We start from the raw sequence: 26,458 nt of genomic DNA, 5'->3' as shown, positions 1-26,458 counted from the left end.
TTTTTTTTAACATGCAGTTATTGACAGTTGTTGTGACATCACATCTGGAAAAGAGGCCCTGAATGTTCCAAAAACAGCTCAGACTCCATTTGGAACGACACGACAGGAGGCGTGTCTTGGTTAATATGTAACGCTCAGAGCACACTTGCACTTTGTTTCCCCAAATAATAGATGGAGCTTTCAGGAGCAATCTTGCACAAGCTGAATGGTACGTATGACAGCTAGTCTGGGAAAAAAACATCAACTATCTATTGCATTTCAAACTGAATTAATTCAATAATTATGGTAGTAGTTTAAATGGAAAAATAAGTTATGAGATCTAATCTGCCTTATCATTTTGAGTAGATGGGTTAGTTATCGTGTTACTATTCAATTGTGCTTTTTTTAATTATCTTTTGACATTACATGTCTGTGTTTTTCAGGTTGAGCAACCAAACCTCTCTAAATATGGAGCTACACAAAATGAAGATGGGATTTATTTCCATTGTAGCCTTCATGTGCTTCCTGGCTCCTGTCCACCAAGCGCACCTTCCAAGCGCCACCATCGCAGACCTCTCCTACAAAAACATGGACTTTGCCATGAACCTGTACAGAAAAATATCCAGCTATCATGACAAAAACATCTTTTTCTCACCTCTGAGCATCTCCACCAGCTTTGCTGCTCTTTCAATGGCTTCTGATGGCGTCACACACGAGGAAATACTGAAAGGGCTCAACCTGGATCAGCTGGAGCGAGCTGACCAGCCAGAACTCATCCCGTCACTCTTCCAACTCCTTCATGAGAACATCACACAGAACGGATCACTGATACTGGACCAAGGCATGGCCGTCTTTATGCGCCAGCAGTTTCCGGTGGAGAAGATGTTTAAAGACCAAATTAAGACGTTTTTTGACGCAGACATCAAAAGTGTAGACTTTGCGGACGCAGAAGGAAGCGTCAGCTTCATCAATGAGTATATCAAGCACAAGACTCAGGACAAAGTGACTGAGATGCTTTCCACTCTGGATCCATTGACCCAACTCATGTTAATCAACACTATTTTCTTCCAGGGTGAGTTGAATCACACTTGTATAGTTTAGAACTTTTGGCTTTGACACCCATTTATGTTTTGACGTTTGACCTATAGTGTCCACAGTCAAACTAAACAGTGTTATTCCCTCCACAGGAGCCTGGCAGAAGCCTTTCAACCCTAATTTCACTGAAAACACATCATTCTACATCGACAACTATAATATTGTGCAAGTTCCGACGATGTTTTTGGAGGATAAGTTCTATTGGATGGAAGATATTCATCTTGGTGCCAAAGTGTTGAAGCTACCATACCAGGAAGGTGTTTCCATGCTTATCCTGCTGCCCAACAAAGGCATTGACTACACTGTTATTGATGATAAGATCACTGCTAAGAGGTTCGTCATCTGGATCAAAAGACTGCAAAAAAGGTAAGTGCATAGAAAGTCATGTGGAAAATGTTTTACTCTCTCACTTGTCTTTCTATGGCTTTTATACTATTTTATCGTCTGTATGTTGTTTGTTGTATTTTTGCCATTATTGCAAAGCATTTTGTTACATTTTCTCTAGAGAGGTGCTGCAAAAAAGCACCTAGCAACAAACGTGCAAATATATAATATCAAACACCTACAGCAATAGATAACAAGTGATTCATGCCCATGTCTTCATGTTCACAGCAAACTGGAAGTCAACATGCCCAAGTTCAAGATGGAGGAGTCGTATTCCCTGCACAATATCCTACCACATATGGGCATGGTCAGTATCTTCAGCACTTCAGCCAATTTGACAAAGCTGTGTAAGGAAGAAGGCATCAAAGTGTCAGAGGTTAGTTTTCAATTTCACCACACCGTAACAGCATACTTGCATATTCCAACCTCTGCAGATGGTGAATTTTGATCTCTACTGTAAAATCACAGGTGCTGCACAAGGCCGTGATCGATGTGGACGAGACGGGGACCACTGCAGCAGCTGCCACAACATCTGGCATTATTCCATATTCCCTACCCAGGACCTTCACTGTCAACAGACCATTTTTCTTCTTCATATACCATGAAGAGACAAACTGTCTGCTGTTTATGGGCAGGGTGATTGACCCTACCACAAACTAGCAGTCATGAATGAGCCCTGAATGCTTCCACGTAACATTGTGTTATTAAGGCTTTTAAAAGGCTATATGGACGCATTTTTTTAATCTTAAATTTAAAATGCTTGTGCTGGCCTGTTCTGTAAGCTCATATGTGATTCCGATTAATAAAGAGTTTGCGTTAGTGCGCCTTTCTTTTGTATTTAATCAAATCATTTCCGCTCTCGGATAAGGTTGTGTGCAATACGCATACTAAATGAAAGCAGTGTCGCGCACAAGGACACTTTGGCTTTTTGACCTGTGATTCTGCACTACATCTGGAAAACAACCTTTAAAGGTTGTATTGATAACATTTTTATGTAGACAAATAATTTTTGAAGAAAATAATACATCCACAGAGCTTTTGGAAAGGGGCCGATTAAAAGTCGCTTTTCCTCAAAAAGATGATTATGACTGTGAATTAGTCTTTTAAACATTTTTGACAGTCCGAAATGAATGTTTTGTTTACATCTGTGGAAGATATCTGATGTTTGGTTCCCACTTCTAACAAGGCTTGTTAGCCAATGGTAAGATGACGTTGGTATCAGGTGGTATCTCTTTATCGTCAGTGACTAAGTTGCCAGTTAGTGTGGAAAAAACGGACAAATGGCTGAGTTTGACACTGGTGTCTCCATCAGGCTGCAGAATAAGTGAATATTTACCATGGCAACAATGTAGGCCTATAGCTGCATGGTGCACAATTACTTTTACTCTACCTCGAAAAATCCATCGCATGACTGTCTATATGAGTCTCATTCAACTCAACCATAAAATATGCAGGTTTTGCAATGAACTGGCAACCATTTGTTGTGAAGTGAATGCAATGGAACGGATGAGGGAGAATGTGATATATAGTGGCTCAATGTTATCAATGTTATCAATAGCACCTTTAAATATTTATTCACATAAAAAAACCTGCAGACTTCAGAGTATTGTAAAAAAAACATTTACCAATGATTTATTTACATTTATAATTGTATGCAGATGACTGACAAACTTTCGCTGATGGCTTAGAAAATGAAATGAGAAACTTGATCCTTTATTAATGACTGTAATTTTAAACGTGTTTATCTGCAAACCCATCATCAGCAAGAGATTTTTCTTTGGCATATTGGAAGTGTTTTTATGAATGTATTATAACTGATGTATAAAAAATTAATACATTTTAAAAAAAAATCAATAATGTCATTACTTACAGTATATAAACCTTTTACTAAAGGTGGCTTATAAGATAAATAACACATCCAGTCTTAATTTGAAGTGTGCCAGCTCAAAAGCTGAGCTTAGTCAGATTAGTTTGTAGACAATGAAAATATTACTTTCTCTGAATCAAATCAACATGATTTTATATTTTTATTTCATGATTTTTATGAAGCTAGCATCCAAATCATTCCAAATAGAGGATTATTATAATTATATTTATATTATATATTATTATTATATTATATTATATTATTATTTATATTTACATTATATATTATTATATTATTATTAGGATTATTATATATATATATATATATATATAATAATCCTAATAATAATGTAATGTATATATATATGTATATATATATATATACATATATATATACATATATATATAATAGAGTCTATAATAGAGGATATTGTTGTTGTGTTGCTATTAACATATAGTGGCAGGGACGACTTATTACTCACAGTGAAGAATAAATAACATGACTAATACTTTTTTTGATCAGCCCCTTCCTGCAGGACAGAAACTTCTGTAGCTGTTTGTCTGACTAATAAAGTTTTTTCAAACCACGTGATCAACACTGTCATGGATGCGCCCTCGTGTCATGCGTGGTTGTGATCAGTTGTAACATTTTGACATTTTAAAACACCAGTCAGTCAAGGTAGTACTTTTTTTTTTATTGTTTTGACCTATAGTTGTTGTATTGTTGTTTGTGGTTTACCAAGCCACTTGGATCTGATAGTTTGACGAGCATTTAGAGAGGATATAGTTGGTTCGAGTGGCTCGGCAGCTGCATGTAGCTGCTTGCTAACTGTATACACTTCAATTCAACGCATTGGTGTACCTCGGTATTCATTTGTAGGAAAATGAAGATAAGGAAGATGATGCCCAGAAACAAGCGTCCGTCCCCCGGACTGCTGAAAGCCAAGAAAAACAAACGGAGCATCCTTATGAAAGGCAAATGGCAAGCTGTAGAGCTCGATCCCATCATCTTCTCCGAGGAGGGCTTGGAGGGGCTTGTGTGTTTTGAAGAGCTGACAGATTACCGTCTGGTCGACTCTGAGAAGGATGCAGCTAAAGCAGAAAGGGAGCTGCAAAAGGAGAAGATGAAGAAGAAGAAGAAGAAGAAACCGAAGAAAAGAAAAGCCAGTGAGGAAGAAGAGGCTGGAGAGAAGGGAGATGTGGAGAGCAGCAAAGAGGGAGAGAAAACAGCTGAACCAGCCAAGAAAAAAGCCAAGCAGAAGAAGAAGAAAAATAAGAAAGTGGCTGCAAAGGAATCGGACCAACCAGATGACACTCCAGTAGAAGTGGCACAGAAAGAAGAGGCTGCAGGTGAGGATGAAACACCTAAAGAAGATGCTTCAAAAGATACAGTGATGAGTTCAGAACCTGAAAAAAAAGTCACAAAGAAGAAGAAGAACAACAACAAAAAGAAGAAGGAAAAGAAACAGAAGCAGCAGATAGAAAAGGGCAAAATCTCAGAGGAACAGCCGAACCAGGAGTCTCCATCAGAAGCTCTGGAAAATGAAAAATCCACTCAAGACAAAGTGGCAAAGCCTCCCAAAACCAAAAAGCAGATAAAGAATTGGACAAATGCAGCTATTGACCAAAAAGCTGATGTGAGTGCCTGGAAGGACCTGTTTGTTCCCTCCCCTGTGCTGAAGGCGCTGAGCAGTCTTGGATTCAGCTCACCGAGTCCTATACAAGCCCTGGCTCTGCCTCCAGCTATCAGGGATCGTATGGATATACTGGGGGCGGCTGAGACAGGTAACATAAAACACCCTTTGTTTGTGTCCCATAACAATAATATTGTCCTCATGGTTCCATAAGTGAAGCTAATGTGAGTGCTGTCATTACAGGAAGTGGGAAGACACTGGCATTTGGTATTCCCATGATCCACGCCATCCTGGAGTGGAAGAGCGGTTCAGAAAAGCCTGCTGATGACGACCCTGAACCGACCACAAAGGTGGAGAGTTTGTATTTACCAGCCTTAGACGAGTCCACGGTAGAAGACGACAACATGGAGGCCGAGGGAGAAGACGGTGACAGCATCACAGAGCAGGATCAAGGTGACACTGATGAACATGACAGCGAAGATGAACACGATGACGTCGAAGAAAAAGATGACGACGAGAGGATCGGGTGTGTTAAAGTAATCGAAAATGCAGTGTTTGACTTTGACGTCGCCGCTGAAGCAGAAGAAGAAGAAGCTGCTGGCGGTCGGAGTCAGCCTCTGCTCGGACTGGTGCTCACTCCCACCAGGGAGCTGGCTGTTCAGGTCAAGCACCACATTGATGCTGTCGCAAAATTTACAGGTAAGTCATTAAAGTTTTATGATTACCAGGTTTTTAAAAAGAATTATGAATGTGGAGATACTGAAGATGTTCCTGTTGTGTAGACATCAAAACAGCGATAATTGTGGGAGGAATGGCACAACAGAAACAAAGACGGATGCTGAAGCGAAGACCAGAGATCGTTATTGCCACTCCGGGACGTCTGTGGGACCTGATCCAGGAGAAGCATCCACATCTGCTGAATCTAAGACAACTCAGGTAGGTCACAACTCACACCTCTTTCATATGGTTTGGCAATATGGTAAAAATCAGTATGGAAATATCTCAATATTATATATATTAAGATATGGCAAATATGTGCAATATCACAGATAAAATAATAAAATTCAGTTAAATAAACTGCATCCCACTGTACTGCATTACATCAGGTCATCACACATATAGAACAAAAACTGCAATAACTCAATATAATGTAACATTTTTATATTCATCTTCATTTCTTTATTCTAATTTTATTTGTAATCTGCATCCGGCAGAAGTATCAAGGATTGTATGTGTTCTAGGAGGGATTTCCAAATTCTGTAAAAAGTTTTAAAGAGCCCTTGAATATTTAATTTTCTCAAGCTTGTTGCAGTTCAGTACAACATATTTGTTTTTAATGACAATATGCTTGAATCAATAATTTGGACGACAGAATTTTGTAAAACACTAATGTTACGATGATCATGTCATCACAATACGAAGCCATTGAAAGCAGAGGTGTAACGATACATCGATCTGGATCAATATATCGATTCAATGATCAACGATCCTCTATATATCATCAAGTTAAGATATCGATACATATCGTCATCTTTAAGATAAAACTTTATTTTGAAATTCCCACTTTATATTTATTCTTTTTATTAAAAAGACTAGCTTTATTTCATTTAAATGTCTGGAAGAGATCAGTAGTCAAATTGTCAAATCATAATTAAGTTGGTTTTTTTTGAGTTGATATAAATGTAACTGATTGTGTTAAATGGGCATATGATATTTTTTTCAAATTGATCACAGGCCCCTGAATTGAATCGAATCGATATCGTATCATGGCAGACTTTGTGATATCAACTAATATCGTATCGTTGTCCACAGAATCGATGTAAAATCATATCGTGATGAAACATGTGATTTACACCCCTTATGAATTAATCATGCAGGCCTCCTTTCTTATTTGTTCATCAGATGTTGATAAACGGCGTTGTTGGTTTTGGTTCTTGAAGGGTGGATGGATGATCATAAATGCTTTTTTTACGACAACGTCCTGTTTACATTTACACTGAAAAAGAGATCAAATATGAGCTGATTTCCAAAGAAGGGGCTATACAGGTTGTGATACAAAGATTAAATATACAGTAAATAAAATGCTCTGTGTTAATGAATGTTGCATGAATGGGATTAGGTTCCATTGACTTAATAACATCCATGGCTTGTGGGGCCTTAAGTTCAACATCAGCAGTGAAGTGCTAAATAAAGCAAAGAGACCTGACTGTGTGCATATTATTGCTATTTGTATGAGGGCCCCCTGTGCAACCGTTTTCAAACAAAAGACTAGACGCAGCAGAAAGATGTGTGTTGAAAGCTAAACAGATACCAGAGCTGGTGACTTTGTTTTTATTGAATTTGACTGCCCAACAGAAAGCTGGATCAACATCAGATATATCAGAGGTGTGATACAGATCATTCACAGAGGCTTGTTTGTTAGATTTCTTCATGATACATTTGACTAACTACTCTTGTTATCCTACAGGTGCCTGGTCATCGATGAAGCAGATCGCATGGTGGAGAGAGGCCACTTTGCAGAGCTGGAGAGTCTGCTGGAGATGCTGAACACCGTGCACTTTAATCCCAAGAGGCAGACGTTCGTGTTCTCCGCCACGCTGACCATGGCTCGCAGCCTGCCCACCCGCGTCCTGCAGAAGAAGAAGAAGAATGTGGACCGGAGGGGCCAGCTGGAAATTCTCATGCACAAAGTGGGGATCAAGTCCAAACCCAAAATCATTGACCTGACCAGGAAGGAGGCAACTGTGGAGACCCTGAGCGAGACCCGAATCCACTGCCAGAAGGAGGAGAAGGACTTCTACCTTTATTACTTTTTGCTCCAGTATCCCGGCCGCACCATGGTGTTTGCCAACAGCATAGACTGCATCAAGAGACTGAACTCCCTGCTGGTTATCATGGACTGTACTCCACTGCCTCTTCATGCCAACATGCACCAGAAACAACGCCTCAAAAACCTGGAAAGGTTTGCCGAGAGGGATAGGTGAGGTTTGCACACACTTGCAGTAGCAGTCTGGAGGTGTTTGCCTCAGGTTAGGTTAGAGGTTGTGTTCCTATGATGAAATATAAAAACATCTGGTATGCGTGAAAAGTCCTGGATTATGTTTCCCATGACTAGTTCCATCGTTGAGTTTTATCATAATGCATATTTACAGAAAACACTCTGTAGTTTATAAGTTTGCACTCCTCAAAGTGGAAGGCAGAGAAACAACTCAAGCGCACTTTGATTTGTCTGTACAAGTGCTTGTGTTGCTGCCTAGTGTCGTCATGATACCGGAATTTCTAACTTTAATATAATACCTTGAAAAATATTGATATTCAATACCATTTTCGATATCACAGGGAAAAATTGAGGGCATAATTTTTTTTATTTTGAATGAAAAAGATCAATAGCGGTGTGTGTGTGTGTGTGTGTCAACTCACTTTTGGAGATAAGAGCAGACAGCGCAGCTGGTATCCATGTATCGGTACCGTGGAAACTGAGTATTGAAACCATTTCAAATATTCAGTATCAATATGTATAGATACTTCGATATTCTTGACAACACTATTGCTGCCATCTTGGCAAGGTCTCCCTTGGTAAAATAAAGTTAAAAAGCATAGACTTATGATCATTTAGCATATTGAGATGTACTTATTTTAAACTCAGAATATTAATTTGGTAACTTTTTTTCCCAGTTCTTGAAATAAGTTCTGTCAAAAAGTGATATTCACATCTTTATTAAGTGGTAGTTACTAAAATAACTAATTATTTGGCATCTCTTTCTTGGCACTTCTCTTGGTATGTAACTCAAAATGTCACCATTTAATTCTACTCATTGCTTACTGAATTGACCCTCTGATTTCGTTCACAGTTGTGTTCTGCTGACTACTGATGTGGCAGCTAGAGGACTGGACATCCCCAATGTTCAGCATGTTATTCACTACCAGGTAAGCTTTGTCGTCCACAGCATTTATTCTTTTTGAAAGTCAGTTACTTATATTCAACCGACATGAAGGATATTAATCTACTGTAACACCAAACACCATGTATCACTGAGCCATAGTTCAGGAGATGCTTTACTGTCAAGCTGAATTTTGGTTGCAGCTGTAAGCATTGGTTTTACATGGCTGCATAGCTCTGTTAACTGTAGCAGCATTGCACATCGCCACCAAGCGCTGCGCTCAGAGTTCAAATTATTTCAACATCGACCTCGGCTGGCGCTGACTTTTCAAAGCGCAACCAATGAGAACAGCTGAAACTGTTGTTGTTGCCGCCTAGAAAAAGTGAATGTTGTTATTTGCGGGGGGGGGGAGATATTTTACCCGCTGTCTCTGCACCCTACCTCGGGTGAATGAGGAGCAAATCTCTTATCATGTGAAGGCAATTTAAGAGAGCCTTAGTGTAACTTGTGTTATTACTTCTAATAATGTTCTCCTGTGAACATCAGGTTCCCAGGACATCTGAGACGTACGTCCATCGGAGTGGCAGAACAGCGAGAGCCACCAAAGAGGGTCTCAGTATGCTGCTAATCGGCCCAGACGACATGATGAACTTCAAAAAGATCTACAGGGCTCTAGGGAAGGACGAGGACCTTCCCATGTTCCCCATAGAGATCAAATGCATGGAAGCCATCAAGGTGAGGTCCGGCTTTAGGCCCTGCCTTTATGTGACATTAAAGAGATTTATATTTAGTTGTTTATTGTTGTGTGTTCCTCCACAGGAGCGGGTCAACTTGGCCAGAAAGATAGAGAAGATCGAGTTCCACAACAGCAGGGAGAAGCAGCACAACTCCTGGTTCAAAAAAGCAGCAGAGGCCCTGGAAGTGGACCTGGATGATGATTGTTTAATTGGTAAGACCAACAACACATTTGTAACAGGTTCCCTTTATTTAAAAAAAAAAAAAAAAAAAAAAGTTAAAATACAGACAACTGAATATGCCATCTATGTTTACAGGAGGAGCAAAGGATGAGGACTATGACCGAGAGCAGCAGTGGGTGGTAAAGGGGATGAAAAAGCATTTGAAACATCTGATCTCCCAGCCTGTGTTCAAGAATGTGATTATGACGAGGTACCCCACCCAGATGGGAAAGCTCTCCCTGCCTAACATGCCTCTAGCTGGAGGGCAAAACGCCCTCACCAGGGTCTCAATACAAAAGGAGAAACAGAGGTTAAAGAAAGGTGGTCCACCACAGCAGAAAAAGCAGAAGACAGAGCAGCAGTGACATGTTAATGGAATGTGTATTTAGAGATGCCATAATTTGACAGGATTGTGTTGATTCATGTCATTTTTAAAACATAAATTAACTTCAATCCAATTTAAATACTTATTGCACAGTGTGCAACAAAAATGTAATTCCAAATGTTGTTGAATCGCTGTACACTGCAATACTATATAAAAATCTGTTTCCATGAGTGTCTTAAAACCCAGTTGGGATTTTATTCAACCAAAGTCAATATTCCTGAGTTGAGTCCTCGTGGATCTGTGGTCAGTGTTGAGGTCGCGGGTAAAGAATGTTATAATGTGACGTTTGGTAGAGTAGGTGCAGGGAAGGTTCAGCACCCTCTGGAATGACGTGGTGAGCCAACTGCTCTTCATCGCCCTCCATGGAGACGATGTGGATGCAAACATCCAGGGCCTGCGACAGAGCTAAGATGTCCACGTGATCACACTCCATCGCCATGGCCTCCACTTCCTGAATAAAAGAAGAGAGCGAAGACATTACCAAACCCTGCATTTCCTTAACTCGTCCTTCTACTATTTAGTTCACTAGATGGCAGCAACACTTTGCCACTAACTTGATGACAGTAGACTACTAGATTGGGCGCCTCCACAAAGTTGCAGAAGAAGTCCGCCTGGTTTTGCAGGTGTGCTGAAGTGAGCAGCCTGAGATACTGCACCACGCTGTCAGACGTCATCTGCTTATTGAAGAGCCGGAGCAGCGTGTCCTCCTGGTCATCAGCCTGGCACCGCTCCACAACATCAACCACCTTCAACAGAACAGAAGCAATTAGATGTTTTCACACAAAAACATCACAACAACATTCCCTGCATCTTTTTCAATAAGCGGAGAGATCCAGTAGTACACTAACCACACTTAACCGAGAGCATAGTAGCAGTAAGGAGCTACTCATGACCATCTGCTCCAATGAAGAACTGATGGATGGAGTGCCGTAAGACTTTCAAGATGCTTTTAATCATTACCTGGATTATAGAGAACATTCAAGGGCAAGGTGACATGGTGCTAGATCAGTGACTTTCCTAGTCAGAGATTACATTTTGCTCTGCAGCTGACCTCAAGTGTCACATTTCAGATTGACTCCACCACAAAAACATTCTCACTATTATGATTATAATGATGTACGTTGTAGGCTACTATACACCTTTAAGTGTGTATTATGTCAAATAGGGCTGCAACTAAGGATTATTTTCATTGTCGATTAATCTGTCGATAATTTTCTCGATTAATCGATTAGTTGTTTGGTTTATAAACTGTCAGAAAGTGGCCCAAGATGACATCCTCAAATGTCTTGTTTTGTCCACAACTCAAAGATATTCAGTTTACGGTCATAGAGAGGTAAAGAAACAAGAAAATAAATCACATTTAAGAAGCTGGAATCAGAGAAGTTTGACTTTTTTTCTTTCAAAAATTACTCAAATCGATTAGCAAAATAGTGTGTGATTGATTTAATAGTTGAAACTAATCGTTAAATCGTTGCAGCTCTACATGACACCACAACAAAAACATCATTTATCCAAATTATTATTATAACTTTATCTATGTTGTGGGCTCCACCTTTTAAAGTCTTAAGTGTGTATTATCAAACACACTATAAATGCATCATATTTATGTTAATATGTTTTGAATTACCAAAATAACAAGTAGGGCTGTCGCATTATTGTAGTGGAGTAAAACGTTTAACATTTCCTTCTGAAATGTAGTGAAGTATAAAGTAGCATAATAATGGAAATACGCAAGTAAAGTACAAGTATTTCAAAAATATCCTTGAAGGTGGATTTGGCAGCATAGTGGTGTGGTTGCAGATTGCAACCAACGGAGAACCCCTCCACTCCTCCCTTTTCAAAATAGTGTGTGATTGATTTAATAGTTGAAACTAATGGATTAGTCGTTGCAGCTCTACATGACACCACAACAAAAACATTATCATTTATCCAAATTATTATTAGAACTTTATCTATCTTGTAGGCCACACCTTTTTATGTCTTTAAGTGTGTATTATCAAACACACTACTTTGTGGGAGCATTATGGCCTACCCAAAGACCCAAACTAATAATCAGCGTGTCTTCTGTCTAACTTTGTTTTATTGCTTGACAGTCATTTGTGAATTAGAGTTACCAACAATAAATCCCACTTGATTGTTCACGACATGTGTGAGCATTTTTATATATTTTATTTCTTTTCCAGGCTTATAATAACTCGTGCTTTCTTTACTGGCCTAATGCCACCAGGTAAGTAAATAAAAAGCATTATTTACTGTGTTCAGGTGGTGCTTGAAGGAACTCTCGTCAAATCCTGCAGAAGAGAAGTCCTCACAGGTCTGGACAATCTTCTCCTTAAACCTGAAAATAAAACCATCAGTAAGTGTCTTTAAGGGGACACTTAGCTGTAATGAGGATAATAATAACTGACCTCTGTAAAGCTCTGGCATTGTGCAGGACTGACTCCAGGTGAGCGAAGCACAGAGCTCTGTAGAAGCAGTTCCCATCTCCACACACTTGTCTGACGGTGGAGAACTGGCTGCTTAAATCCTAACAAAGGACAATTATAGGTGGGATTATTATGCGGCGGACAGCTTCAGTTAAGAGGGGCGACTATGAGAACCTAACTAACACCACCCCACCCAAACTAAATGTCCTACTTTATATTTGGCACCCGGCGTTTGCTCAGGAAACAGCGAAGAAATGTCCTCTCGGTATGAGACGAGGCTGCCGGCTGCCTCCATCTGTCGAGAAAACAAACACGCTTTTTGACTCTTTTCACAGCAAACAGCAGCTCCAGAGGTCGGACCTCCTGCAACACATACCTTCACATTTCAACAACATGGAAACAATGTAAGAAAAAAGGAATTACAGTGTAGCAAGAAACCGTGCGTCAAAGCTGTGCGTCAAAACATTGTTGCAACCTTATTTCCATTTTCTGGAAACCGGATGTTTGCAGGTACCACGTGTTTCTGTTAAAGGGACAGTGCAGGGTTAGTTTAATGATGGCGTCATAGCTTCGTAGAGGACTTGTTTTGTAATCGTAAAGCTCCTCAAGCCTAAACAATTAGCTTCAAAGTAGAAACCAGTGTAACCAGTGTAACCAGTGTTGGCTCAAAACAACACACAACAACAACTAGCCTGTTGTGGGTTGCCTTTTTCCCTATTTTCATCCACAGGTACAAGAGTCATCAATAGAGGTAGAAGAAGGCCTACTTCAATGTAACCCCCCCCCAAAAAAACTCTGTTACAAGTAATCCTACATTCAAAATGTTACTTGATTACAGTCAATTTTACTTTTACTTGTTACGTAAAAGTGCAGAAGAAGCATCATCAGCAAATTATTCTTAAAGAATCAAGGTAAAAGTACTGCATTTCAATGTAACTGGTCGAGGTGGGGCTGCGTTAAACTACTTTAAATGCATCATATTTATCTGTTAATATGTTTGAATTACCAAAGTAACGAGTAGGGCTGTCACATTATTTTAGTGGAGTAAAAAGTTTAATATTTCCCTAATCTGAAATGTAGTGAAGTAGAAGTATAAAGTAGCATAATAATGGAAATACGCATGTAAAGGAGAAGTATTTCAAAAATATCCTTAAAGGTGGATTTGGCGGCATAGTGGTGTGGTTGCAGATTGCAACCAACTGAGAACTCCTCCACTCACTCCTCCCTTTCCAAGTCTGTGGTAACTGTAGTGTGCAAAACCGTGGTAACCTCGTTCAGAGGCCATCCTTACCATAATAACACTACTTTAGGAGCAACGGAAGTCAGACGGCAGCTGGAGGTACCACGGTTTTGCACTTTGCGGCTCGCGTTACTGCAGTTTCACAAGCGTATCGGAGAACTAGGGTGGCCTTCAGGTAACGTAAAAACGTGAAAGGCCCTCTCTGGAGCCAGTGTTTGGTTTGTCTGTTCTAGGCTACTGTAGAAACATGACAGTTTCTACAGTAGTTTCAGGTGGATTATACACTAATGAAAACATACTTATTAATATTATATTCCATTTCTGCTAATAGATCCCCCGAAATGTTACACACTGTTCCTTTAAGTACAATACTTGAGTAAATGTACTCACAGCCTGACAGCGCATCAATTACTGACAAAATAACTCCCTAAAAAGTCTGTCTGAACATGTTTTGCTACTTTAACTGCACTGAGTAGTGTTGCAACCTAATTTGTGATCACTGTCTGCGCTAGAGGGCTCTGTGAAAACCTGTATGGCAGACAGCGTCTGACAACAAGGAGCAGGCCACAATCAGCAATGAGCTTTGCTGCTAATGTTTGGTGTCTTATGCAAAAACACAAACTGTGTGGTAGACACAGAGCAGAAAATGTAAATGGATGCAACAGGTCCTGCATGATGTCAGCTTTACAGCAGGAAAGTCAGATTCTCTCTGCAGCACTATATTTACTGTATTTATAAGGATCAAATGCAGAATATCACAAAGAAATCCTCATTCTATGTCATTTAAAATACTCTTTAAATCACAAATCTTTTCTCATTGCTGTTTGTATAATCGAAATCTGATAGAAATTGCATACATACCGTATGCTGTTTTGATGGGTAGTACTTCCTGTCTGACAGCATCATTTGATTGTAAGAATTTTATTTTAAAATGCAACAATGATAACGTTCCAGAGATACACATTTACAAAGTTCTGATGCTTGAATACACTTGATCACCTTATTGTCAAAATCTGTATGACATTTTTAAGTGCAAAATTCGATGCATAGCAATTTGAACACTGATACAAAAAAACATGTTGACAAAAATATCTTAACACAAGGTTTGTTTACATGCTTTTTCCAGATTTTCCATGCATGTCATATTCTTCATCATCCCATGTAGTTTTCTTAGTTGTCTTACATAATTTTTGTCAATCTACTGCTTTCAAGGTCAAAAATGAACTTTCACACTCAACAAACTTCATCATAGTAAGTTCTACATCAACTCATTGTCTCACTCTTTCTAATGACTTTACTTGAACTTTTTATTTGTGTTTTGCTGCCAATGCTCTTCATTGACCCCCTCTCTCTTTTGTCTGTCAGAGCTGTTCTACTCGTCATGGCGGACCCCGACTCCATCAGCCTCCTCGCTCTCCTCTCTGTGTCGGCCTTGTCCAGGATGTACTCCTGAAATCATACTCCGCGTCAGTTAAAAGGTAAAGAAACACAAATTAGTATCACGATATGAATGATAATTTTCAGAAGATATTACCTTCACCATGTCCATCATTGTCAGCATGTTCATGTTTTCCAGAGGTCCGTATGCTGCTAGATAACACTGCTCTGCGAGGTTGTTGATAGCCATAAGCAAGCAGCCCACTTCTTCAACCTGAGTGATAATAATGGCATATTTGACATTTCTATTCAAAACTCATCTGCAAATTAGCTCATAATCTTGAAAGCACACCTTCACTCTGGACAGGTCTTGCTCCACCAGCAGCTTCACCTCCGTCTGCTTGTTCTCCTCTTTGAGGGTTTCTAACTCACTCTGGAGTTCAGACAGTTCCTTATTGGCCATCTAAAACACACATAATACATTCTAATAGGTTGTTCATTGGAGCAGAAAAGGTTGCAATGAATACCTATGTGTGTCTGACCAGTTTGTTTAGACTGTGATCCTGCTTCATGATCTGCTGTTGTCGATGGCTCCGCTCCACCTCCTCCTCCAGACGCCCTAAACGCAGCAGCAGCTCCCGGTGGGTGGTGGACAGGGCCTCGTGGCGCCGGATGATGGGCATTACCAAAGATTCAGACCCATTATCAAGGTAAGCTGAAAGAGATTGTGCAGTTTGGTCCATCTCAAAGCCAGTGTGAAACTAACTCATTAGCAGTACCTGAAATAGGCACCTTTTTTGGTCCAATTCAGGCACTGTTCATTAGGATAAACAAAACAGGTTGATGTAAAAGTGTGCTTATGGAGGTCAATAAAACTTACTGCTGGGGAGATAATCTAGTGTTTTCATCAAGTAGTCCTCATAGATTTTGTATTTTGACATTCTCTCCTTTAAAACTTGCTGTCTGTGAATATAGATATGAGGTTAAAAGTGACATAATGAGCACAATCTTCACATTAATGTTTTGGTTTAAAGTTCTCACCTGGCTCTGAGTTGTTTCAACTGATCTGTCAGATCTTCTATCTCTCTCTGTTTGGAAACATTCAGCTCCCGTGCGTCCTCGTACTTCTGCAGCGCTCGCCGTCGCTTCACTTCATTTTCAGCCACAAACTTCTCGAACTTTATCGCCCTCTCTTTAGTCTGGGTGATAATACAAACCCCAAGGGCATGTGTTATAAGACAATGTTATCAGTGGATATCTACTCCATAATCAGTCACGCGATCACAGTAAAAGTACTGCATTTCAATGTATCTGGTCGAGGTGGGGGTGATTTCAACTACTTTATGTGCAATAATACTTCATATGTATCTGTTGATGTGGTTTGAATCTCCAATGTATGGCTGTCACATTATTGTAGTGGTGTAAAAATGTTATATTTACCTCTGAAATGTAGTGAAGTAGATGTACAAAGTAGCATAAAAATGGAAATATGTAAGTACAAGTACTGAACAAATATCCTTAAAGGTACAGGATAAGGTGTAGGATTTGTTGACATCGAGAGGTGTAGTTGCAGATTGCAACCAACTGAGTACCCCTCCGCTCACTCCTCCCTTTCCAAGACTGCGGTAACCGTAGTGTGCAAAACTTTGGGAATGCAGCTTATGCAGCTTGCTGGTACCGCCAGCTTGTGCAACTGGCGGTACCACAGTGCACTCTGTGGCTCACGTTACCGCAGTTATATATATGTATATATATATAAACAGTATATATATATACATATATGTATATATGTATATATATATAAACAGTATATATATATATATATAGTCCATAATCAGTCACATTTTTAAGTAGTTTCAGAGGGTTTCAATTCACCTGCTGTTGTTTTATTTCCAGTTCAGACCTTCTCCGAGCTAGAGCCTCCACACAGGTCTTAAACTCCTGACGCTTGAGTGCCAGTTGCTGGTTCACCTCGTCCAACTCAGTCTGTTTCTTCAGAACCAGCGTCTTTTGCAAAGTGTTCACTCCTGCCTGTAGGACTCTGCTTGAAGTCTAAACGTACCAAAATAGGCCACAAAATGTAGTTTTCTGTTTTATTATTTTAATATCATGATTTTTCTTAAATGCACAGGTTTGATAATTTCATCCTTATTTTTTATCAGATGCTATCCGGTCTTACCTCTGTCACAACAGGTATGTGGTTGACATTTTCCTCCTTTCTGTGTCTGAGGAGCAGAGGTGGAAGAAATAATCAGATCTTTTACTTAAGTAAAAGTAGTAATACCACAGTGTAAAAACACTCTGTTGCAAGTCCTGCATTCAAAACTTTACTTAGCCTAAGTATTAGCATCAAAATATACTCAAAGGTCCCATATTGTAAAAAGTGCGATATTCATGTATTTTATATTATAAAGCAGGTTTAAGTGCTATATAAATACTGTTAAAGTATCAAAACACTCAATAAAAGGAAAAACACACACAGCCCGTATTCAGAAATTGTGCGTTTGAAACAAGCCGTTAGGATTTCTGTCCATTCGTGATGTCACAAGTATACAATATTTAGACCATTACATAGTTTTAAACGTAAACATTCTAAATGTGTCCCAGTTTATTTCCTGTTGCAGTGTATGTAAATAACACCAGCCGACAGGAAGTATGGACCCAAACTGTTGCATAGCAACGCAATTCCGTTGCAATTCCGTTGAAATCCACTAAAACGGAGCGTTTCAGACAGAAGGTAAATACAGGTATATTCAGGCCGACAGTATGAGGAAATAAAGGTGTTTTTATAACATTACAGCATGTAAACATGGTGTAGTAGAAACACAAAATACAAGTATGAACCTGAAATGAGCATGATATGGGACCTTTAAAGTACCAAAAGTAAAAGTACTCATTATGCAGAATAATAATTACCCATTTCAGGAAAAAATATACTATATATAATAGCATTTATATTAAAGGCTAACTAATGATGCATTAATGTTGCATCACTATTAATAGCCTATCATTATTTAGGCAAACAACAACATGTATGAATGGCTTGTTAAAGAGAAGGGGAGTTGACAGGCTTACCTGGTGTTTTCCGATTGTGTTACAAAGATGTTTCTTATTCTGTTTTCCACCGTCAGTCTTAGACGAGGGTCGCTGTTGTCTAAGACAGGAAGGAAAGAAGTCGTCATGTTGTTGTTGTTGTTGTTGTTGTCCAGTAATCCTGATGAGTAAACAGATCCTGCAGTTATTCCACGTTCAGGACGACCAAAGGTCTTCTCCGGATGTTTTCCTGGATTTGTGTAGCTGTTGCCTGGTAACCACCGGCGAGACAACAGGGAATGTGCCGGGGATCGTTTTCTCCGTTGTCATGGCAACTGCCGAAGAGGCGGTTCAGTTTTTTAGTGACTGAATGAGAGCAACGTTACCATAGAGATGAGATCGTTAATAGGTCCGAAATTAAGAGCGCTCACTCTGATCTAAATCCCGCGAACCGTGAACCAAATCCAAAACTCTGCTGACTCTGAAGTCCAGGAAGAGTTTGTGATGCAACATTATCAACTCACATGATACATTCTGCTACAGTGAGATATGCCCCACAATTAACCCAATATTGATATGGAATGATAATAATAAAATATAATTAAAGATAAGATAAGATAAGATATTCCTTTTTTTGTCCTGCAGTGGGGAAATTTGCAGTGTACAGCAGCAAAGGGGATAGTGCAAAAAATAAGATGCATCAGCTAACAGTATAAAAAGAGCTAAACAAAGTGTAACAAAATATGAACCATTTAAATAAAATCAAGTATAAAAAAGGAGCAGTATATACAGTATTGACAATAAACAGACTATTAACAAAATTGCACAAGTGGAAAATGATATTGCACAGAGAGAATGAAATGAAATTCCCCCTGAAAATATTGCACAGTATGAATTACACCTGAGTAGTAATAATGATAATGATATTGCACAGTCATTATATAGTATAGTGCAGTTATTATCAGTTTTTGGTGTGTGAGTGGTAAGTGGTCTACTGGGAGCAGCGCTGGTTGTGGAGTCTGACAGCTGCAGGAAGTAGGACCTGCGTTAGCGCTCCTTCACACACTTTGGGTGAAACAAAAAAAAATCCTGTTTTTCCAACTTTCCATTAAAGAGCCCTTTTAGACATGTTTTAGACATATATACATACTCTGTTTTGGATTATAATTTGTTTATGATAAAGTTTTTTGACAAAAAAAAGTTTAATTACGGTACCTTGTTAAAAAACAAAAACAACAAAATTTGTTCCTATTCCTAATCTGATTTTCAAGGTTCAAGGAAGTTTTATTGTCATCACAGAACATGCTGATACATGAAAGGGAACGAAATCAAGTACTCAGGTCCCAGAATAAGAAAGCAATAATATACAATAATAATTTAAAAAGCAATAAAAATCAACTAAACTCATATTAAATAGTCAAAAATAGAAAGTACACACAAAAAGTGAGTAAGTGTGAGGGGAGAACATTTATCCAAATGACCTCAATTGCACTTGCCCGATGCACAGTAAGCAGCATTGTGCCTTAAGTGGCAGCATAATAACAACTGTACAGCATTTGTGAATGTTCAAATATTTTCCATTTCAAAAGTTTACAAAATGTCTGTTTCCACATCAAACTTGTGTAAGCTGCATATTGAACCACAAGTGGTTTCCAAACTAGTCGTGACATCACAAAATCATGCTCGTACCGAAGCATGAATTGATGCTATGAATCCAGCACAGATAAGCTTTCCTTCTTCAGCAGATGAATATGAAAACAGCTTTCTGGTGTCGAACTGTGCCCATACATCATTCTGCTCAGTGAAGGTCAAACATCCAAGAGAAGTCACAATAAGCAAAACACATTTCTAGATTTATAGACCTTTTTTCATAGTAGATATTGATGTGACATGTCATTACAGCATCCACATTAGTTTTACCAATAGAAGTTTTTCCCAGCAGACATGTTGACTTAAGATAGTAGGAAAATCTGCAGGTGTAATCACTGACCAGGCTGGCTGACACACTTAAATGGGGCAGAGGAATGGTTAACGGTAGTAATTACAGCTGTGTTACACCTGCTGTTACAAGTCAAGTCTGTGAAAAAGGTCTATAATTACTGTGTTAAACAGAGAACAACGCTGGTAATGTTAAGAGGAAGAAGTCCATGTGAACTTGTCAGATTGTCAGGTTTGACAGCGCTGCACTGAGTCCTACCTTCATGATGGTTATAATGTTGTTTTTGTTGAAAATAGAGAAGTGCTCATTCAACTTCCATTTATGTTAATGAGGGTAGAGTGATGAATATGTGTTTTATATCTCCTATTATGGATAGGAATTATAAATGCAATCAATATATCTTAAATCTAAAGCAACTTATGCACTGGCAGCAATTTACATATCTTGTTTTTACACATTTATTTATATATGTGATGATCTATTAGAGATTAATAAATGTATCTTGGGTTTATTTTTATGGATGTTCAGTAGGAACTAACTAATAACAGTGTGTCTGCAGTTCCTCTGATATTTCAACTGAACATAAAACTAATATATAGTAAATTACAATTTGTTTTTATGGGTGCTGGCTGGACTTTTTGTATCATTATCTGGAATCAAAGAATGGTGCAACTTTCACAACTTGGTTTAATAACCAATATGTCTTTGTGGGGTTCCTCAGAAATGTGGAAACATCCTCAGAGCTGATCTAGTTCCTCCAGCTGTAAATAGTCACGCTCATAGACTTGTTTGTGTCACGTCAACCAGAGGCCACTTCCAGTTTAGACGCAGGAAGCATTTTTCATTGTGAAACAAAAATCCTCTGTCATTGTTAAAGACAGTGTGCACATTTTCACACTCCATCATGTGACAGTAAGAGCTGATACAACAGGAGGATACTCTTCTCGTTATAAAGGTGGATCAACACATTTCTTCTGTGAATGAGGAGGAGGACCACTGTCACGGGGTGAGTTTAAGTCTTTGAATTACAGTTAAAAGTTTTTAAACAACTGGTCATCCAAATGTGCTTTCTTTCTGCATGTGAACTTTGTTTGTAGTATTCTCTTAGTCTATTAATCATGGTCATAGTTAAGCAAAATGAACTGTTACTCCAGCTTTATGCGTTATTCTGGTGCCAACTTTGTGCTGCATAACTCAGTGTAACAATACACACAAGCTCACCTCAGTGTTGCCTCTGGAGCAGCAGAATCAAGTGGAATCAAACACAGTTGAACATGCCCTTAAAAGGCAGCTATCCTCATCGCCTGAGCTGCTGCTCACTGATGTCTGCCAGTGCAGATTTCAGCTCTGTCAAATGAGCTTGGCCTCTAATTCACACAGTATGTGTGTATTGTACTGTGCATGTTGGTTATGTCTTCTTTTGTTTTAGGGACTTTGCAAACCTGTTTTTACGTTAAGTGCTCTGACTTTGTTTTTCTAATCTGTTGTTGTGGATCATCACCTTCATCTCTGGTCTATGAAGAAGACTGTTGGGTGTCCCCGTCTTCAGACTGGACAACACGTCTCCTCCTGTGATGATCGCAGTCAGCAGATCCAGGTCTCTGTACCAGCGACTGAACAATGATATCAAAGACAGACTGGCTGTCTACTCCCTGAGTCTCCACGCTTCAGCCAACTCAACAGCAAACGTGCTCAGGTGAGGAAACATAATATTACTTTTTAAGGCACTTTTTTAAATAACAAGTACTGTATAGTATGCACATACCCATGAGATTCCCCTTTGAGTTAAATTATAATAAAACGATCCCTGATTATCCCTTTAAAATCTTAAACTTAGTCATTTTGTCTGGTTCATATTCTACATAAATTGAAATTAAGTTGTATTTTTTTGGCATAGTTATAAATTGTCACAATAATGGATCAGCATAATTAATAGTAGGGCTGTCCGCGACCAAAGAAATTCTTAGTCGACTAACACGTACAATTTTGTCGATTGATCGATTAGTTGATTTAGTCAACAGATCTGTAAAACTGAGTTTCTCCATAAAGAATCACACAAAAGCACCACTTTAAATCTTGTGTTTACCAGAGATGTGCTCATAAATTTCTTAAAAATAGCATGAAAAAAACATAAACAATGACTAATCGACTAAAGAAATCTTAGTCAACTTAGTCAACTAAGACCAAAACGACCGATTAGTCAAGAGGGGGCAGCCCTGATTAGTTGACAAAAGAAAACAACAAAGATCACAGTGTAGGTTTTGTCTGTGCTGAATGTTTGAAGTATAAATGTGGATGTTTGTGAAATTATCAAATATCAAATATCAAATATCAAATATGTGTGGCTCATTGCTCAGTACAGAGTGCCTGAAAATAAGCTTAAATCTGGTTCACATGAGGGGAAATAAATGATCAAATCTCATTCAAAATTCTTTATAATCTAACATTTGGTGTTAACAGCAAATTGTAGTTCAAAATTATATATTCTATTACTATCAGTGTTTTTTTTCAGCTAACTTTGAAAATACACACAAAGAAAAGAGCAACTAAAGGAGAAACAGCACTGCTCTGATACTTACTGCCTGCAGGTGGCCTGACTGTAAGTGTGCAGCAGCTATTATTTTCTGCCAACATTGACTGCAATTCAAAAATGAGTAGTGTGTCTCCTGAATTGTGGTGGGTCTATCTTTAATCTACTGTAGTACTAATTGTTATCTCTTGTTTGTGTTTTTCTTCCAAAAGCCCCCTTTAAGATAAGTACTTTTTATTATCTGGCCAATGAAATACAGGCTTCGTGCAAAGAAAGACATCTCGGCTCAGGCTGCATTATCTCCAGTCTCGTTCGTCTTATCTCTGGCTGTCCGAGTCTCTTGACATATATGGATATAGACCCGTCGCCCTGCCGCCTGACAGTACGGTCCCAAAATAATCTGAGGCAGCACAGCTGAGCCCAGCTGAGCTCCTCCATGCGCTCCTCATCGCTCCGTGAGAGGAAGCACCGCCGTGAAAATCTCTCATCAGTAATGACGAAATTCAGCTATTCTGAATACTTATCTCAGTTCCGTAACGCTGGAGGTAAATGTAATAATGTGCGAGGAGGAGATAGGAGGAGAGGAGACGGTCAGAGCGACGTAACGTCAGAACCGGAGTGAGTCTTTGTTGTTGTTTGACACCAGGGGGGCTGCATGAGTATGTGTGTGTGTGTGTGTGTGTGTGTGTGTGTTGGGGTCCCTGTGCACACTGAGGTCCTCTGTGTGACTAGAAGAATCAAAGACATGTTAAATGTTGATTTCTTCAATATCACACCAGTTAGAATTAAATAAAGCCCAAAAAAAGATAAAGATAATCACCTAAGTATAAAGATTTAAGATCCATGGGTGCATCAAAATGCAGCCTTCAAACAGAGCTGATGTGTTTATAAATTTACACTTGATTGCATTTAAGTGTAAGTCAATTAAAGTGTTTTTTTCTCCTTTCAAGGGATGTTGAGCCGGTGGTGTTTGCCATCAGGAGAGGGGATGTGGATGCTGTTAATGATCTGGCAACATCCGCTCCTCTCAGCCTGCTGAAGGAGAACAAAGATGGGTGGATACCTCTGCACGATGCTGCCTTCTGTGGACAGACGGAGAGCTTGAAGATCATACTGAAGGGTATGACACTGAAAGCGTTATTAAATAGTGCATTCCTTCAGTTTAAATCACATGGGCTCATTGTGACAATATAGGAAAACAAAGATCAATTCATTCTCTGTTTGTACATTCTCAAAAATGCAAAATGAGTCGCCTAACTGGTTTGTGTTATTTATCCCCATCAGCCCATCCAGGTTCGGTAGACAAACGTACCTTGCAGGAGCAGACGGCCTTGCTGCTCGCTGTGTCTTGTGAGCACTTGTCATGTGTGCGGTGTCTCCTTGAGGCCGGCGCTGACCCCGACATCAGCAGCAAGAACAAAGAAACCCCTTTGTACAAAGGTACAGCTGTGAAATCAATTATACACAACACATCTATGTAGAACAGTAAATGACTGAGTGTATTGTCTGTTTCTGCAGCCTGTGAGTTGGAGAATGTGGACATGGTGAGCCTCATCCTGTCCTACGGGGCCACAGTGAACCAGCGGTGTGGTCAGGGCTGGACGGCCCTCCACGAGGCTGTATCCAGGGACAACACAGACATCTGTGAGATGCTAATAAGAGCAAGGGCCTCAATCAATCCACCCAACACCTACAGCATCACACCGCTCATTGTAGCAGCCCAGCGAGGACAGATGAGGGCACTGTCCTACCTCATTGGGAAAGGTACTTTTCTGCACAAAACATTCCTCCCTTTTCATGTTTCTGATCCCCATTTCAAGGTTATAAAGGAACAATGCTTTTCTGTAGGTGCAGATGTGAACATGCAGACGTGTGACGGTGTCACAGCGCTGCATGAGGCCTGTAAAAATGGACACAAGGAAAGCGTGGTAGTGCTGTTGACTAAAAATGCAGACGCCAACAAACCCACCAACTCAGGACTGCTACCACTGCATACTGCTGCCCAATTTGGACACCATGAGTAAGCATAACTTGTTAATTATGTATTATCATAACAGAAACATCTGTAACATTTGAATTCAGCAGTGTAGATTCAGCATTTTAAAGATCTCAATCTCAAGTAACAGTAGCATTCCAACAGTGTATAAATACTCTGTTACAAGTAAAAGTCCTGCATTCAAAATTTTACAAAAGTATTACCATCAAAATATACTTAAAGTGCAAAAAGTAAAAGTACTCATAATGCAGAATGTCCCATTTCAGAAAAATATATATTACATTATAATTATTGATGTATTTGTGTGCATCACTTTAGTGTTGTGGCTGGTAAAGGAAGAGCTTATTTCAGATACAAAATGTGTGGTTATAATGTACAATAGAGAGGTTATTGTGAATAGAGCTATGCTAAGAGTTATAGAAACTGTCTTTTTGTGTCCTCACTATGTGTTCAGGATTGTGTCCCTGCTCGTCTCAGTGACGAGTCGAGCCAGGCTGCGCCACAGTTGTGTCAGCCCCCTCCACCTGGCAGCAGAGCACAACAGACACACGGTGGCAGCCGTGCTCCTCAAGACAGGTGCAGATGTAAACGCCACACTGGCCAACAGCCACTCCGTCCAGTACGCTGATCGGCGAGCGACAGCCCTCTACTTTGCGATTGCCAACGGCAGCACCAAGACAGCAGAGGTGTTGCTGAACGCTGGTGCTAGTCTGAACCTGGACCCGGTCAGTCCTCTACTGATGGCTGTACGGCAGGGCTGTGTCAGCACCGTGTCCCTGCTGCTGGAGAGAGGGGCCGATGTCAACGCCAGAATACCCTCTTACGCCGCCACGTTCCCCGCTGTTGTTGCACTCTGCATGAATAATTTGCCTCTACTCAAGTGCCTTTTGGACAATGGCTGCGATGCCCTCTCCTGTTTTACCTGCACATACGGCTGTGCTCCTCACCCAACATCAGGAGGATCCCACATAAGAACTGTTGGCAGCAATTTGCAGAATGACAGCATGCTTCCTTTAAACTGCAGTGAGCCGCCAGAAAGAGAAACACAGCAGGTGTGAAAGAAGAAGCAAAAACAGTGTCATGGATTTCACAATAACTGAAATGTTCTTTATCATTTTCTGATTTTCTGTTTCAGTTCTGTGAGTGGATCTCAACATCAGTTATGTGTAAATGGGCCGGACCGATCGTAGACTTGCTGCTGGAGCATGTTGCTCATGTTCAGCTGTGCAGCAAGATCACTGAGCTGCTGGACAGCCGAGATGAATGGCTCGCTGTTAAGAGGAAGTCATGTAAGCATCTGACAAAATCATATCTTCCTCATATGCAAATGTGTCTTTTTCTGTTTTTCACTTCCTCACACATGCAAATGTAGTCTACAAATATGCAATCCTCTTTATCCTTTTCTCTTTATCTCGTCAACAGCGTCACCTCGTCCACTGCTGCACCTTTGCAGATTCAGGATTCGGACCCAAATGGGGAGAAACAGACTGAAATCTCTCACAAATCTACCTCTGCCAGACAGACTGATCAGATACCTGAGCCTGGCTGACTGACTTTAAAATGAACCTCAGGCAATATAGGCATCAGAGATGGGACTAAATTTATCATTTTCTTTTTTTAGATGCATCTAATATCTGTAAATGCAATTCTCTATGTATAAAATATCTATTTATAACATGTGTATCGTGACAATAAATTCCTTTAATCTGTCCGTCAGAGTGTTTTGTTTCACCGAAA

General features: G+C 39.7%; 5 protein-coding genes across 8 annotated transcripts; 3 read left to right on the top strand and 2 right to left on the bottom strand.

The window, feature by feature from the left end:
* Positions 1-72: 72 nt before the first annotated feature.
* serpina10b (serpin peptidase inhibitor, clade A (alpha-1 antiproteinase, antitrypsin), member 10b) lies at positions 73-2,277 on the top strand. Its single transcript, XM_074659908.1, has 5 exons — positions 73-208; positions 423-1,051; positions 1,167-1,440; positions 1,687-1,834; positions 1,927-2,277. The coding sequence occupies exons 2-5, from the start codon at positions 448-450 to the stop codon at positions 2,116-2,118; spliced, it is 1,218 nt and encodes a 405-aa protein (XP_074516009.1). The 5' UTR covers positions 73-208; positions 423-447; the 3' UTR covers positions 2,119-2,277.
* Positions 2,278-3,878: 1,601 nt separating this feature from the next.
* On the top strand, positions 3,879-10,361 carry ddx24 (DEAD (Asp-Glu-Ala-Asp) box helicase 24). Of its 2 annotated transcripts, XM_074659921.1 has the most exons (9): positions 3,879-4,003; positions 4,205-5,109; positions 5,202-5,657; positions 5,741-5,894; positions 7,426-7,938; positions 8,810-8,885; positions 9,386-9,574; positions 9,659-9,788; positions 9,892-10,361. In XM_074659921.1, the coding sequence occupies exons 2-9, from the start codon at positions 4,209-4,211 to the stop codon at positions 10,158-10,160; spliced, it is 2,688 nt and encodes an 895-aa protein (XP_074516022.1). In that variant the 5' UTR covers positions 3,879-4,003; positions 4,205-4,208; the 3' UTR covers positions 10,161-10,361. The 2 variants fall into 2 exon arrangements, with proteins under 2 accessions (XP_074516022.1, XP_074516021.1); XM_074659920.1 differs by having other exon boundaries at positions 3,904-5,109.
* LOC141783027 (ubiquitin thioesterase OTUB2-like) lies at positions 9,832-14,770 on the bottom strand. 2 transcript variants are annotated; one of them, XM_074659927.1, is made up of 6 exons: positions 14,708-14,770; positions 12,818-12,901; positions 12,589-12,707; positions 12,434-12,518; positions 10,735-10,926; positions 9,832-10,631 (listed from the first exon to the last, which is right to left on the bottom strand). In XM_074659927.1, exons 1-6 carry the CDS (start codon positions 14,750-14,752, stop codon positions 10,425-10,427), a joined length of 732 nt encoding a protein of 243 aa, XP_074516028.1. In that variant the 5' UTR covers positions 14,753-14,770; the 3' UTR covers positions 9,832-10,424. The 2 variants fall into 2 exon arrangements, with proteins under 2 accessions (XP_074516028.1, XP_074516029.1); XM_074659928.1 differs by lacking the exon at positions 14,708-14,770 and adding an exon at positions 13,030-13,129.
* Positions 14,771-14,942: 172 nt separating this feature from the next.
* ccdc197 (coiled-coil domain containing 197) lies at positions 14,943-18,628 on the bottom strand. The gene is made up of 9 exons (XM_074659924.1): positions 18,299-18,628; positions 17,403-17,448; positions 17,099-17,275; positions 16,265-16,422; positions 16,104-16,186; positions 15,766-15,938; positions 15,576-15,686; positions 15,381-15,497; positions 14,943-15,295 (listed from the first exon to the last, which is right to left on the bottom strand). The coding sequence occupies exons 1-9, from the start codon at positions 18,403-18,405 to the stop codon at positions 15,110-15,112; spliced, it is 1,158 nt and encodes a 385-aa protein (XP_074516025.1). The 5' UTR covers positions 18,406-18,628; the 3' UTR covers positions 14,943-15,109.
* On the top strand, positions 15,799-26,430 carry LOC141783023 (ankyrin repeat and SOCS box protein 2-like). Of its 2 annotated transcripts, XM_074659922.1 has the most exons (10): positions 15,799-15,933; positions 21,151-21,201; positions 21,718-21,891; positions 23,676-23,845; positions 24,010-24,165; positions 24,244-24,489; positions 24,574-24,745; positions 25,176-25,773; positions 25,857-26,010; positions 26,144-26,430. In XM_074659922.1, exons 2-10 carry the CDS (start codon positions 21,176-21,178, stop codon positions 26,272-26,274), a joined length of 1,827 nt encoding a protein of 608 aa, XP_074516023.1. In that variant the 5' UTR covers positions 15,799-15,933; positions 21,151-21,175; the 3' UTR covers positions 26,275-26,430. The 2 variants fall into 2 exon arrangements, with proteins under 2 accessions (XP_074516023.1, XP_074516024.1); XM_074659923.1 differs by lacking the exons at positions 15,799-15,933; positions 21,151-21,201 and adding an exon at positions 22,938-23,343 and having other exon boundaries at positions 21,771-21,891.
* The last annotated feature ends 28 nt before the right edge of the window (positions 26,431-26,458 follow it).

The sequence above is a fragment of the Sebastes fasciatus genome, chromosome 15, assembly GCF_043250625.1.
Source record: "Sebastes fasciatus isolate fSebFas1 chromosome 15, fSebFas1.pri, whole genome shotgun sequence".
NCBI classification, from domain to species: Eukaryota; Metazoa; Chordata; class Actinopteri; order Perciformes; family Sebastidae; genus Sebastes; species Sebastes fasciatus.
This window is presented reverse-complemented; position numbering and strand designations above follow the sequence as displayed.